We start from the raw sequence: 16,377 nt of genomic DNA on the forward strand, positions 1-16,377 counted from the left end.
GTCCAACAGAGACAAAGGGAAAACACCCATCGCCTTCAGTGCTTCATAAGAATAAAGAAAAGAGTTCAGTTGTGGTTTTGTTTTGTTTTTTTAAATATGAATGAAGGTGCTTTTACCACTGAAAGCACTTTCACTCAGCCGTTAATGTCTCTAGTATCTTTTCTAACTAGGGCATCTGTTTACATAAAAAACGCAATCAAGCATATCCTACTTAAAAACCAAAGCATTTTTTTTTCATGTTTTACATATACTAAGCACAAAAATAACTCTGAAGTATCTAAGATGGACAACTACCTTAATCACAGTGAAAATCATATATTCAAACAAGGAAGTGATGCACTCCATCTAACAAGATACCCTTACTGAAGGCTGACAAAGTCAATCTAAAATGGTTGAAGAATCCTCTTCTAGAGCACTCACTCTCTTGGAACAATGTTTGCCATTAAATGAGGGTTGTAGCTATAAAAGGCAATAGGTCAAAGCAGACACATACATCTGGATTTTTATAACTTTACTTGTCTGATTTGAAAAAACGTGTGTAAAATACTGTAAGTCATTCACTTACCATGGATTTGGTGAAAGGTCGAGCCAAGGTAAACAGAAGGGTATACACCCACCAGTTACGATGAATGGAGGAGTAAATCATATTTCCAGGATGGACTGAATTAGACGTCACCCCATGGGGAGAAAGGCGTCGGTTCAGCTCATTGGAGAACAGTATATTGCAAAGCTTGGAACGATTGTAGGCCAACATAGCCCAATACTCCATCTTAGATGGAGAAAGCAGGCTGAAATCAAGTTTTCCAGAGGAGTCTTTAATATCTGTAAATCTAAAAAACATTAAATATGCCTCAGATACCTCAGAGTTAATTTTGCTCTGAATAAGAACAACATAAAATGTAGACAAGAAAACTTGGTCAAAACCGACATAAACCAACAGCTTATTTAGCAGTTGAAAGCATCACTGGAAATTGCCTGAGACTCAAGGCAATTATATAGGACTATTATACAGTCCTATATAATATGGCAGTAAAATTATTGAATAATTAGCAAAAGCAAATGATAAATAAAAACAAGTCAAAAAAGGCTTTAATGATTTAAAGGTTTTGTATATAACTTATGAATCACTTTATTTTAAATAAAGAAAAAAGACTTTGCTGTAGATCCACAAAAGCACAATTAACTTGGAGGAAATAATGTAAGATAAAATAACTGCATTAGAAACAGAGAAAACCAGCATCCTTTCATTTCCCCTTTTTCCCTTCCCCTGATTATATCATCCAGTGTTCATATACTGCACACTTTAATTTAAGTGTTCAAGTAACTATGGATGAGTCTCACTGCCTCTTAGACTCTTTTTTAGATTAAAAATCGATGAATATAAAGGGGTTAGAACCTTGGTAACTTGCCATCAATAGTCTTATATGTTTAAAAGATAAACATAAACAAAGCCAAAATGAGTTCTGGCAGAGTATAATGTTTTTAAGTATACCCATGGCATGGTTGAACACAAATCAAAGTAACTAGTTGATGTTTTTTAATTGGGTCTGACAGAGTCATTAAACACCAGCTGTTTGTTTCTTTCCTTTTTTTTTTTTTTTTTTTTAATAACAAAGTAGTGAACATTCTAAAGACATTTAGATGGAGAAAATGAAGTTTACATATAGCATTTTTCCCTCCAGTTCTTACAATTTGATTTATCAATTTACTGGTATATCTTAATATTAGAAAATAACGTTACATTTAGTTACTGATCTATGTTTCACTCAGAAGAGCTACTAAAAATAAAAAGGATTTAGCAAGCTCTTTTTAATACTCAGAGTTTTCAGAATCAGCTGGGGAGAACAAGGATAAACATAATTATAGTACACACTAGAAAAATGTTTTAAAATATCTTTACTAATTTTGCATCTCATGCCCAGAAATGAAGAGATCAGCTGGAATTTCTACATTCATTCTGTGAGCAGAATTATAATACACTCAGAGAAAAGCAGCTACAGTATTTGAACTCAAGAGGAATCCAGGATATCCCGTATCTTGCAGAATTAGCCCTTCATTTTCAACAACAACATTTCTCTTTCATAATTTTGGGTTAGATAAAATACATTTCTGAAATTAACAGGACTATTCTGGGAGGAATTCCTATATTCATTCCTCAAGTAATCATTTATGACACCAAAAATAATCTATAAATAAAATACTTTGTGTATACTGTATAATGGAAACACAGTGGCATATTCTGAGTCGAGTCCTGCAAGTGTGCTTATGAGTCAATCTTACTTATGTCGGCCATCTCATTGAATTCAGTAGGATAAGGGCTGTACAATCAAATTAACAACACAGAAATAAAGGCAGAAGGAAAGTCAACCTACTTATTATTCTCATTTTAATATGATGTGCTTAAAGTACCCAAAAGCTTAATTTAAACAGAATTCATTTGTGCTGAATCCAGAGAAGTAACTAAAAATGAACAAAGAACCAGAGAGGCAAATAAATATTTTGCTTTGGAGCAGTCTAGTGTAATATTTTCTCCAAATACAGGACTTTATTTTTCCCCTAACAGGGGGTCTTGACTCCAGTGAAAAGATCCAGCCAAGGTTTATGGAAGTAATTAGATACCAACACTTCTGTTTTACAACATAGTTTAAGTCTCAGAGTCCTCAAGTAGGTCAGAAAGTACTACTACCCAGTAATAACTAACATCTAAACTAACTCCTTACATCAACTTCTTGCCATTAAATAGACTGGGGGGAAAATAGACTTACAATGATCAGTTTCAGTGTTAAGATATGCCATAGTACATGAAGAGGATCCCTTAGAAAAAGAAATTTACTAATTGCATTTATTTTTTATTCAAACTTGACTATTACTTATTTTTTATAGGCTTCTCTAAACCTTGGCTGATCTTACTGAGTTAGCAATGAGCACTTTAAAAAATGTTTTTGACAACACAGATAAGGACATCCAGAGATGTGAGCTCTAGTTACACACAGCACTTAAGACGGTGAAAAACAAAGATGTCGTTTAAAATACTATCAGAGAACCAAACTTACAAAGGGGAACAAGCAGCTGACAATTCAACATAATCTCCCATTTAATAACAGCTCATTTATACGTATCCCGTTGTGCCCTCCACATCTGGCAAGTGATTGGAGCTGGCAGATTTATTTCTAGAGCTATCTTGCCTGCCCCGCAGTAGCCTCCCTCACTCCTAGCACGACTCTGCTACTTGCTTTCACAAACCTGGTGTGATTTGCAAAGATAAGGATGTCCAGATTTTGTTACCACCTAATTACTAGACATTTCATGTCTTTTAACACCAGGGAGGATTATTACTGGCATTTTCTATTGCTTCCTTTCATTTCAGCCATCATAAATTTAAAATGGTAAAAGTAAATCTATCTGCAGTGTGTCATTTATACCATAAGCCCCTGTGTTTGGAAGTGATAAAGGTTTCAGCCTGACCCTTGGCTGGTCTCTCTCTACCAGGTCCCTGGGGTTACATTTTATGGAAACATGATTAAAAAAATAAGCTTCATTCTGGGTCACTAAAACATTTCAGAAATACGAAGGCAGGGGGAGGGAAGCACTCGTATGTTCTTCCTTTTGGTTTGATAGAGCTGTTACACACGACCAAAAGTGAAATAGAAATCAACAGTAATGTTTAAAGTTCGACCTTATAGGTCTAATCCTACAGTCCCTGAACTAAATCACAAGGCACTAAGTGGTTTGTGCCCACTAAAATTCAGAATTGGGGCATGCATTTTGCACAAGGAACTTTATTTAAATCAAATCCATCTTTTCAGTTATTAACACAAACACCACAAGCATGTCTCAAATAAGGCAAACCTCATCAACGTTGGGTTGGGGTTTTTTTGCCAATTGTACTTCTGCTGGCAGTAGTAAAGACGAGCATCTAATATTTTAATTAAAAAATTCAGCAGAAGAGGCACGGCCAGATTTCTAATATGTATTAACTACACTACTTCCCATTTTACAATTATACAGCTAATGTCTGCATTGAATTCCCTAATTTCTCATTATAAAACAATTGGATTTCATCTAGCAGTTTTTAATTGCATTGTTTCTCCTGCTAAAATAACTGCACATTCTTCTTGGTAAGATGTTGAAGTTGTTGAATGACAAATCAATATAGGTCATGCCATTCACATTTAATCAATTATTATTCCATCTCCTCACAAAATCAATGAGTGGTCTGAAATGCAGCGAAAATCTGCATTCATACAAAGAATGATCAAAAAAAAACCCCCTACATACTGTTATAAAACTAGAACACACTTCATCCACTAACAGAGCCAAATCCAGTAACATTCACAGGCATTAGTAATGCTTCTATTTTTAAAAAGATCATTTAAACGCAAATGCTTTAGAGCAGGGCCTTTCATTTTCAAAAACTTTGCAGTTCTGCCACAACCGTTCTATGCTCTAAGGATTGCAGATTTCAGTGAAATCAAAGGTAACGGTCACCAACCTGTGTGATTCGGAGGACACTACCACAACTCTAGCAGGAGACGACTGGCGTAAAATGTCTTCCAGAAGCTGGACAAGGTAGAAATGTCCCAAGTGGTTCACCTGGAAGGTGGACTCCAGTTCATCCTCCGTCAGGCACCAGGGAACACCAAACACGGCGGCATTGCAGATCAGGATGTGAAGAGGCCTGAACAATCAGAATAACTGAGTAAAATCGAAGCAGGAAAAAGCGATCTCAAGGAAACACAAGTAACGCTATTCCTGTGCGAACTGGGCCGAGGTGTGCGCCGGGTGCAGGTGTGAAGGAGGCGGCTGCGAGGTGGTTCCTGTGAGGAGGAGCTGCCCTGTGCCCAACACGGCCGGTTCCAGCCGGTTCTGCAGCAGCCCCACCACAGGGCACAGCTGAGCCCCTCAGCAGCGCTGGGGCACCTCTGCCAAAGCGTCTTTGAGAAAGGGCAAAACGCCTCGCAGCACAGGGGAGTGAGGGGGGGAAATGTAGAACACAGCAGTGTGAACAGTGTGGTGAGGGTACGAGGAGGAGGAGGAGGAGGAGGAGGGGGAGAAGGTGCTCCAGGCACCGGAGCAAGGATTTCCCTGCAGCCCAGGAAGGCCCACGCTGAGGCAGGTGTATTCTGAAGGGCTGCAGCCTGTGGAGAGGACCCAAGGCTGCGGCAGAGGAAAAGCCTGAGGAGGAGCGAGCAGCAGAGAGGAGCTGTTCTGCACTGACCACAACTCCCCATCCTCCTGCACTGCTCAGGGTGGGGGAGGTAGAGGAGTTGGGATGAGGGAGTGAAATTCAGTTTGGGGAAAGGGCCCATGAGGGACGAGCGAGAAGAAGATGGCGGTTTAATTTTTGTTTTTATAGAATCAGAATCATTTAGGTCAGAAAAGACCTTTAAGATTATTGAGTCCAACCATGAACCTAACACTGCTAACTCCACCACTAAACCGTGTCCCTAAGCACCACATCTACACGTCTTTTAAATACCTCCAGGGGTGGTGACTCAACCACTTCCCTGGGCAGCCTGTTCCAATGCTTGACAACACTTTTAGTGAAGAAAATTTTACTAATATCCAATCTAAATCAGGTTAGCCAGGACTGCTGATAAATGATTGAAAGTGCAAGAGCAAGATCACCATAGCAAGCTCCCTATGTCCTGAACATTCACAGTAGTGATCAGCAGGTGGATGGCTGACATGAACAGCCAGGTCACCTGAAATACCCCAACATTATCACTGTTCTCCCAATTACTAATCAGGAAACAGTCTCCTTCTGGAGCATTTAGAAAATAAATATAAAATAAAGAAAATAAAGAAAAAAATAAACTTTTCCTAGGGGAGGAGCAACTCCTATCACTTTCTTATGTGGGGTACACATCTATTCATGACATCTGCACAAGTGGTAGGGAAATAGTGATTAAGAAATAAAGCCATAATGAAACAAGGCATATGCCCATATTTTATACTTCCACAGCTTGTGACATATGCTGTTAAAAAAATGCATGTTGATAAAGACTGAGCTGGAAAACAAAAACATCCTCCAGAAGTTGTAATCTTGGTGGAAAAACTGCACACAATACATATGAGAACCTTGAGACAGAATCCCTCCTCACTGAACTCAGCTAACTCAGTTTAAATAGAAATGCCACGATGAAGGAACTTGAAATGAAGCGTTCCTAATTTGCTTTGCAAAGGTTAAGATTCTACCAAACTAAGCTAGAAAATAACCTAGACTGTCACATACCTCTCTCATTCAAAAATCAGGTCCAGAAAACTTCAAATTCCTTGTCATCTCCAGTGTAATCTCAGGATGCTACACACCTTGCAGCCTTCTCAACCTCCAGAGCAAGATCAAGGACAAACACCCTTTCTGTTCTTCCTTGTCTTTTTTTCAAATCCTTATGAAACTCAGCAAAGTCTCCAGTCCTCAGACCTCAGATGGATCTACATTTGCCAGATTGTTTCATCTCTAAGGAAACCTTGGCACCAAAAGTATATTCTTGTCCTGGATTCAGAGTCTGACGCAGTAGACCTCAGCAAGAGTACCTGAGCTGAAAACCTCAGACCCAACAGTCTGCATCTGGCATCTCTGGCCCTGATATAATTAAATAGGAAAGGTCACACAAATACCTGCCATTCCTGCACTAACCGTGCACTAACACCACGATATTAAGATCTGTCACATCTGATTGTTTAGCCCATTCCAGCCTATTATGTGTTCACTGCAATTGGCCAAATCCCATGATACAAAATCAACCACCCAACATAAACTAATTCTGATAATAAATGAAGCACAACTAGGAAAAATAGCTGCTTGCCCTCTGTTCTTCTCTGTTCTTTTCAAGTATTTCCTCACAGCCCTACACACAAAAGGTGACAGGAGACCCAGAGTCAGACTGTTTTTCTATGCAGTTGATGGACACATATACTGCAACTCTGAGCATCTGCAAAAGGAATTCTGGAAAAGAATGTGAAACATGAAGCCCCGGGTTGTCAAACAAGCCTAAGTAATTAGATTCCTTCAGGCATGTTTGAAAAACCCAGATTTTGATAGCCCAGGTTTTTCTTGTTTGTTGGGTTTGTTGGTTTGTTTTTGGTTTTTGGTTTTTTTAAAAAAACAAAAACAAAACCAAAAACATTTCTGAGGGAATCAAATGCACCTTAGCTGAATATTGAAAGAGCTGCATAAACAGTATGCTGTATTTCCTTATTAAAATTAATTTCAACTTCAAGCCTGCTGGGAAGTTACCAATGTAATGCTTTAATAAGAAGTTAACAATCTAATCTCTGTACCTGTGCCAACTTGGAAAATTTTAACAAAAAGCTTCAGAAGCAGTATGAAACACCTGTGTACTTTGGGAAGCTCATTTTCTGAAGTGCTGAATTTCTGATTTGCCTTTTTGTCAGTGACACTTATACACATAATATCTTCACATACACACTGCACCCACAAAAGAAATTGAAGATGAAGGGGGACTGCCCTTTTAAAGGCAAGGTTCTCCCTGTTCAAGCCAAGTTATGAAAGAGCTGGTTCTTTTTTTCATCTTTGCAGTCGCATTCAACACAGCACATGCAGGCTATTTACTAAGATATGCAGGATCATATTTTTTTTAAATGTACCTGACCTTTTGAAGCATATTTTATCAAAATGTTTTAAACGCAAGTTCATTTTCCCAGTTCGAGATTCATCTGCAGAGAGGAAAACAGAGCCTCATGAAGAATGAGAGTGCATGTGTGGAAACTTTGGGTGATTCATCGTCTCTTCTGAAAGTTTATGAAAAGCTGTAGCTATAATTAATTTACAGATTTGTACATCTGCTGGGGAAAAAAGAAGTTTCTTCAACATAGATGCACTTTTTGGTATAAGAGCCTCCTGTATGAGAACTGAGGCACATGAGTACAGCAGTAATAGAAAACATACCATCACCATTCCCTGCAAAACCAAATATGTCACTTCTTAAAAAGATCATAATTTTATTTGATAATTGTCATATGTACTATGAAATAACAGACTACAGTAAGACAAAAAGGACTCACATATGAACCAAAACTACATTCCACCTATCCCAACTGTAGTATCCTTCATTAATATTAATTACACAATAACTACCAGAGGCAAAATATGCACTCTATACCTAAATCTGTCAGCTCAATTAATTAAAAAGATTATTCTAGAATTATAAAACTATAAAATGTAGTCAATTTTAAATTGTCAGGGCATTTAATTGGGTTTTATAAAAGTAATGAAATTATGCTTCAGTCCTTTTCATGAGACTTGTATTTTTCAAACAACGTTTTGTTCTCATTTTTTTTAAGCAAAAGCAATTAAAATTAAAGAGACCATAAAGTTAAGAGTATTTACAGTATTATCTTAGAAAAATATGTAAAGAAATAGAAAAATAAATACAGAGACATTTTAAACTAATATCATACTAAAAAGGTATTATCAGATTCCCTTTTAGAATTCCTGTATTTTTAATTATTTTTAGTGGTTTTAAATGGTTAAAAACTGGTTTCTCCAGAAAACACCACGGAAAAGAAACCTAAAGGGTCATATCAATAGATACTGCTGTTGTGCTTCATTTCATCTCAGAAAGAACCACCTCTCGGGTTTGGATCCATGTCCATTAAGCTATCAGTGTCTCTCGTCAGGCTGCTAACAAAGGTCCAATTACTGAAAATTGTCATCTAAGTTTTTGTGACCTGGACATTTACACACCAGGAAATGAATGAGATTACCTATGTAACAGCCACCGTATAGTTATGAATTTCAGCCACAGATGACAGATTCTAATCTCAATGGTGCAGAGCTCTGTATCACTGAACATATCATTATGCAGGAACAAAATTTTTAAGATACATGACAATTCACACCACACATCTGGCACTACAGCTTTGCTTTATGACAGGAGTATTTTTAAGTGATAGCAGAACTATGACCTTGACTCCACAAGTTCATTAAAAACATTACTGTAATCCACATTAGCCATTTTCCTGAGCCCAAGGAAAAGAAGAAAAAAAAAAAAAACAAAAAACAATCCCCCCTCAGTTTAAAATAGATTGTATTTCTATATCAAAGGCACATCTAAGGCCAACAAAAAATGTCAGCAGCAAAGGAGATTTTTCCTTAGTGTTTACTCTTGGTATAGACATTACTGAGCTGCTCTCTCTAACCATGGTGCCTATTTGATATTTTTGAAACACTGCATAGTTAAAAGCTTGCAGAGGATTTTGAAAATTTACCTCTGTCTCCTTAAAATGTCTTCAGTCAGTGACTTACATCACACCAAGTGAGCTAACGTGGTCTCCATTACAACTTAAATATGCACAGGGACTTGAAAATAAGCTGCTCCATGTAGTCATGTAGCATGTAGTCACTGTTTCTTATCCTTCACAGCATGACTGAGATTTAAGAATACACTGCTTTAACTGCAAGCTGTACAGCAATTCTAGAACACTCTCACCATGCTGGTAAGCGTAGCTACAATATAGTGAAAGTTAAAAAGCATGTCAAATTAACAAGAACATTCTTAACTGTGAATATCTCAGCTGAAAACCATAATCTTGTGCACTTCACAAGTCTGTGATACATCACTAACCTTTGCACTGGGCAAGTCATTCAGATCTTACGTGCTGTGCTCAATTGACAATTAGAAGCAACAAAGCAATCCAACGGCTCTGCACTATTTGAAAACACAGTAATTGAATACATTAGAGAGATACAGAAATTAAGCTGTTGCTATAAATCAGTTAGTTATGAAATTTAATAATCAATTTGTTAGCACCTGATGTAAAACTATGATCTGTCAGCAGCCTCCCAAGTTGGCTGTGTGCAGCAGTAGATATTTCCAAGGGAATTAATTACTGATGATTTGCAAAGGTAAGAATAATATTTTTCAACAAATGTAGCCTGTGCTACAGGAGGTTAAATAAACACCACCAAAATGTCAACAGAGTTCCTGGCTTTGGTGTTCTCCAATTTCAAACGTAATGAAATAGTTAACCAGAAATTATGCAAAGGGAATACTTTCAAATCTTCCCATGAAGCAGAATGTCACACCATCTGGGGCACTTCTCAAGTGATTTGAAAAGTTCACACTGTTTGGAATTACACAGAAATTCAACAGAAAAGGCCTCACCATATCCCCAAAGTCCCATAAGCAACTGTAGACCTATGTCACGGCCAGTAAAGAAGGCAGAGAGTTGTGATTTCTGTTCCATAAAGCAGCAAAGTCACAGCCCACCGAACTTTTCCATCCCATAAATCTGAACACCCATATTGCTACCTCTAAAAGGTAGAAAATGGTACTTCCTTCTGTGAGGGAATGTCTATAGTCACAAAGGAAATAACCAACACACAGGCTAGGCTTATGGCTCTCCAGAAAAAGCGTGAGTAAACAACCATCTCCAGAAATCCATTTCAGTTTTACAAGCAGCACTGATGGGAAACCAAGCAATGAGAAAATCATTAAGAGTCAGACAGCAGCAGGAAATCTCAGAACCATGTATAATCTAACACTGCCCCAAAAATATTTACTTGTTTGATGAAAGCAAAACAAAACAAAACAAAAGCACTGCTTAACTGAGTGATTTTTTGAAATGAATGCTTAATGTCTAACTTCCCTTTTTCTAAAAATATTGACTGAAAAGTCAGCAAAAATACCCTTTATTGCCACCTGTCAGCTGACAATTGTGGATCCTTGTCAGACAGGCTTCATTTAAAGGCAAGCCACTAACACAGGACTTACAGCCCTGATGGATGACCTCCTGCCATAAGCACGAAAAATTCTCTCAAATTCATCCTACTGGATTTCTTTGCAGGATTTGACACTGTTGATCAGCAAATACTTCTGTCCCACTTCCAAGAGATTAATGGGAGTAGACTGAAACTGTTCTGCTTCTTCCCTCGTACCAAATACATGGGAATTATTATGAGCAGCTGCTCCTATGTCTTCATAATGTATCATCTGCATACTGCCATATAGGTCAACCATCTCTCAATCATTATTCATTACCTCTATAAAATCTTCAGTACACAATTTCATAAAAATCTGGAGAAGGAACAGAGGTCTCAACAGATTTAGAACTAAACAGAAAACATCCATTAGTCCTGGTTTTCCCTATATTAGCTTTTCTTACACATACAGGGGGAAAAAAAAAAGCCAACCAAAAAAAAAATCCACATCATCTTACACTTCTAGAAATTAATAAGTTCTCTTCCTTTGAAGAAAAATTCTGTCATTTTAGCTCTAGGGGGACAGAAGAGTTTGAGAGACCTACTTTTCCTCTTAATGGAGTACAAGGGAAGTAATTTCAACTATTGTGAAAATTTTAAAGTTGAACTTCTGAAGAGAAATTCAGACTCAAATAACAAAACATTTAAACACTGAACAATTTTAAAAATTTAACTCTTAACATTTTAAGCATTTGTAATGCTGTCCTCAACCTGCCTTCATAAAACATGCACTGCACAAAGCACCTTCCCTCAAAAAGGGTTCAAGCTGGGATTTCTCCTTCCACTCTAGTATGAGTTTCACAGACTACACACAAAACAAGAAAAGCAGGGATGAAGTTTAATTTGTTGACATGATCCATCTCGCACACTTGGCTAATTTATACACTGCAAGTATGCTATGTGATACTAGAAATTGAGAAATTAGGAAATTTTTAATCTATATTTTTTTATCTGGTATCATTACATCAGTAAATCACTTTTTTTAAAAAATAAATTATTGCTCAAAAATAACGGTCAAGATTAGTATTTGTATTTGCTTTTTAACCTCTAACTACAAGGCAGGATGGAGAACGAGGAAGAATTATATTTCACAGGCATGTGGTGAAAAAAATAAATTATTGCTCAAAAATAATGGTCAAGATTAGTATTTGTATTTTCTTTTTAGCCTCTAACTACAAGGCAGGATGGAGAAGGAGGAAGAATTATATTTCACAGGCATGTGGTGGGTTTCTTCCTTACATTAGGTTCATACCAGTGATTCTCTCACCTTTTGGGGGCCAGCTGTAAAGGAACATTCGTTTTTGCAATAACCATGGAATGATTTGTTGTTTCTGCACATACTTCTAAACGTACAAATTTCATTTGTACACAGCAAGTACTTGTTAGCAAAAAGAAAACTACAACTCACAAGAACGGTCAATTACTACTTTTATTACAGATTCGTGATATTTGCCATTGAAAACAGCTGACTCCTTGGAAATGTTTTCAGAACCACGGCTGATCATTCAAACAATAAAACACTTCATGCATTTTGAACATTTCACTTGCCAATGACAACTCCTTCCTCTGTTTTGCCTAGAGATATATAGAGCTGTAATAGAGTTCAGAAAGCCCCTAGCAGCTGTGTGCTGCCATTCAGACCTGAAAGATTCCATGTTGTGATAAAAATTAATGTACTTTGACATCCTCTGGGATTTTTTGTGCCCTGGGAACAGCTAATGAAGAAATACAACCTTTTCAGACTATAACACAAATTTTTGGATTCTAAGATTAAGACACAAGGTATATGCATGGTCTTTCTAATGTCAGTAGTAAGGCTTCCATATCCAAGTGTCAGAAGACTCTGCCTTCATGTGTTTAAGTTACCTCTCACAGAAAGCCTTTAACTAAATAGATTAAATACATTTTACTGCATATGTAATGAAATAGCTACTCTTGCCTTATATTTCAAAATTTTTAGAAGACAACATAAATTAAACACACAGATCTTCTTAAAACCCATTAAGCTATAATGCTGCAAAATCCTTGTTTTATTTGCAACAGAATATATTTTAATCAGGCATATTAAGTCATACATATTTCACTTCCTTAGATACTCAAAGGAGCCTCCACAGCTGGTGCATCTTGTGGAAATTTTTTAGGAAGACATGGCCCCAAGACTTTACAAGCCACCTTAGACTCAGTTTAGAGTTAGGCATAGACACGTGGGTAAAAATGGGAACCAGAACAACCAGTGTGCTAAGCAGAAAGCCACTCGAGGGTTATCAAGGTTTCATTATTAGGTTACAGTGAAAAGTGTGCAAAATGTCCAAAGATAAGTGCCAAGTTTACAAGTTTCAGACAGCACAGTTATAGTCATAAAACTATGTAACAAACACCTCACAAAATCTTTGTGTAAGTAATATGCAGATGCAACTACATGGAAAGTTATGGTGAACCATCAAACCTATCTTTATTTTAATATGGACTTTTACTTAAAAAAAATTAAAAAAAAAAAAAAAAAGGAAAAAAGTGTTCTGAGGCAGGGTATTACCACGATACAGCAGATTAAATGAAAGGTGATCTGGTGAAAATGTCATGATCTCTGCCTCCAGAAAAAAGAGGGAGGGGTTAAAGTTGAGAGATTTTTAATTTAAAAAATACTGGAAACAGTTTTTGGATCCACATGACTTGAGACATGCTACCACAATGGGGTAATTATGTATGAGAGCTTAAGCACAGAAGAAAGAAGGGGAAAATAAAAAAATAAAAAAAAATAGCAGGAAGCCAATCCCTAGGCTTTAATAAGGCACAGTACCACCACAAAGAAAAGAAAAAAGTTTCACCCTAATATTATTATGTATGTTTCAAATGCAGTCAGCTTTTGATCTTATTTAAATTTAAGACATGCTGTCTGCAGCAGTAACTTCTGAACTACGCATGTTTCAATACTTAATTCAATGTGGATATTTTCTGATATCTCAAAATGTACAATGTTGTCCAGAAGTTTGTTCCTCAGCGGCACTGTCAGAATGCCAACTCCATTCTGAGTTAAGAAGACAAATATAATAGCTCAACTGTTACTAGTTTTAAGTCATAAAAAGCATTTTTATTTATGTAAAAGAGTTAAAAGATTTGTACAGTGTTAGTAAATATGTTCAAATTTTGAAAGACTGCAGTGAAAATGATCATTGCTGACAGAGATACAACTACTACAGAACTGTTAAGCATATTGGTATAATGGCATCACTAATAATTCATTTAAATCATATATTCATTTTTTCTGGATCTTTTAAGTTATCTATGCAATAACTTACTAAACAGATCTCATTTTTACATGTATGTATTTATATGTATGAATAGAATTTATAATAAAATGTCTATGATTTAATTGTGGTTAAACTGGAAGTTAAAAACAACTTAACACTCATGCAATATGTCAGTTACAATACATGAAAAAGCAGAAAAACAGTATTCTGGAGTGAATTTTCAGCAGGCTCTGAAATCCTTAATTGTACCCACAAGGTTTCAGAGCGCTTCTGCTTGCAGCATGAAAAATGAATGTACTCATAGAGTTTGAGGCCTCAGTTAAGGAAGCCGGCTGAAAATCTGGACCTCTCCATTTTGGGTCTGGTTAGGGAAATAAGAAGAGACTAAAGTTCCAAATGGAGAATCATAATTCATAACTGCTGTCTTTTCCATATTTGCACATCCAGCATAAGTGAACAAACTGTTAGCATATGCCAATTCTTACCACAAAAAAACCCTATTTTAAAGTATAGTAAAGTAACTGCAGTGAAAATCTACATATAGAAGCCCTGCATAACTGTGAATCGCTGCTACCAATTCAGAATATTTGAAGTAGTAGCTGTTGGCAAACACTATTTCATATTTTTGAAGTAATTCAAGATTTTTCCAGATAATTTCTTTTTTTTTTTCCTTGAACACTGAGAACATTAAATTGACGTCTTACTGTTTGGCTGAAGATAACTAATTCAAACCAAGTGGCACAGCACTCAAAACTAAAGATGCACATAAAATTTCATCTGTAACTTTAATGCTCACTTCTGCCTGCGAACTGCTTTGATCATGGAAGTGTTCTTACGCTGAGGATCAGGCAAATGCCATGATAACATGACTGTAAATATTGATAACGGGAAGCTATTTTGGAAATTTTAGAACTGAAATATCAGTGCTGTCCCCAATTACAGTATGCAGGTTTTACTCAAATATGTGATGATTCAACTGTGAAATAAATACAAAATTATCACATCCACAAATCCACACTTCTACACCAAATCCTACAGGCCCTGAACTATCAAACACTGATGCTGACTAAATTTAAATGCTATGTTGCATACAATCACAGGAGGGCAGTCACTTGGTCTATAAAGTGGATTAATACCATCCATAATTCTGCACATTGTGCCCACTCAATGAAGAGGAGATTCAATTCAGTGTTTTTTAGTTCCAAAAGCCTAATATGAAAGATTGGTTGGTCTGCCTCTTCCAACTGCACAAAAATCAGCTAATGCCAAATCCATCTTAGCCCAGAACATTATTATAAACAGATCATTTATTTGATTTTCCAGAACAGAGACATTCAATCAACTGCCTGAGCTGGAAACTAGCAGAGGGGAAAGACTAGATACAGGTAAAAGAAGTAACTCGAAGAAATCTAGCCGTTTAGCTGCACTGAAAATTCTTTCACTATTCTCATCCTACTCCTAGCACTGTCTTCACATGGAAGGAAGATGGAAGTCATTCACTCCTGGTGCAAATATCCAGTGGGGAATGTATCAGCAGAAAAGAAGCCAGGAATACTAAAAGATAGCCAAAAATCACATTAAAAAAGAAAAATCACAGACATTATAACATTGCATTTCAAAGTACAAGCAAGCCTAAAATTAGTTGCCATTACTGTAACATAAAGGACTGACTTTCTCTAAAGAATTTGCTCTGTAAATCCTTCAGCCCTTCATCAAGTTAGACTTCAATTTTATATATTAGTCACAATGTGTTCACGTTGTGCTACAGTGAAGTAAGAGGTAGAACAATATTAAACAGCAAAATTGTTTTATTTTTCTGTCTTCTCCCAAAGACAACTTTGGGAGATCCTACTAAGTTATCGTGTTTAGCTTATTCTGCCAAAAGAATCTGTGATCACAGAACTGCAGGATCTAAAAAAAAAAAATCTGCAAAACCATCCTCCCCCAAAGCTTTATTTGAAACTGCATGGATAAAAATGCCTCAGAAAGAGAAACAGATGTATTAACTCAAGAGTGTAGATAATGCAAACAAAAAAATTACTTTTTTCTGTGAGGGTGAAGGATTTTCTAGAATATATTTATATGAATACAGCATATTTTACCAGTGTTTATATACTCTGAGCCCAAAATTTATCTGTGGACAAGGTTGCAACACCTAACAAATCCTAACAGGAATAAAAGACTCCTATCAAATCTCTTAGAAGCACGATAACTTGAAGATGAATCATCTGATTTTTACTTTCAAACAAAAGGAAGCCTTCTTAGCTCTTAAGTACTACTCCAATTTATATTAAATGTTTCTTTCCAGAGTAACTCTTCCTTCTCTTTTATTATTTATGTTTTTCTCAATGCTCTCTCTGTTGCATCATTTGTTTTCTGCATGCAGCCAGCCTCTGTTAAATT

General features: G+C 36.5%; 1 protein-coding gene across 1 annotated transcript in view; it reads right to left on the reverse strand.

Moving 5' to 3' along the window:
* Positions 1-565: 565 nt before the first annotated feature.
* LOC104528972 (WW domain-containing oxidoreductase) overlaps positions 566-16,377 on the reverse strand; it is a gene marked incomplete at both ends in the record, with an annotated part of 18,933 nt that continues 3,121 nt past the window's right edge. The window contains 2 exons of the mRNA XM_010173133.1: positions 566-830; positions 4,493-4,678. Coding sequence (XP_010171435.1) covers positions 566-830; positions 4,493-4,678 — 451 coding nt within the window. The remainder of the gene's footprint in view (positions 831-4,492; positions 4,679-16,377) is intronic.

The sequence above is a fragment of the Antrostomus carolinensis genome, unplaced genomic scaffold, assembly GCF_000700745.2.
Source record: "Antrostomus carolinensis isolate BGI_N321 unplaced genomic scaffold, ASM70074v2 scaffold18218, whole genome shotgun sequence".
In the NCBI taxonomy this organism is placed as follows: domain Eukaryota; kingdom Metazoa; phylum Chordata; class Aves; order Caprimulgiformes; family Caprimulgidae; genus Antrostomus; species Antrostomus carolinensis.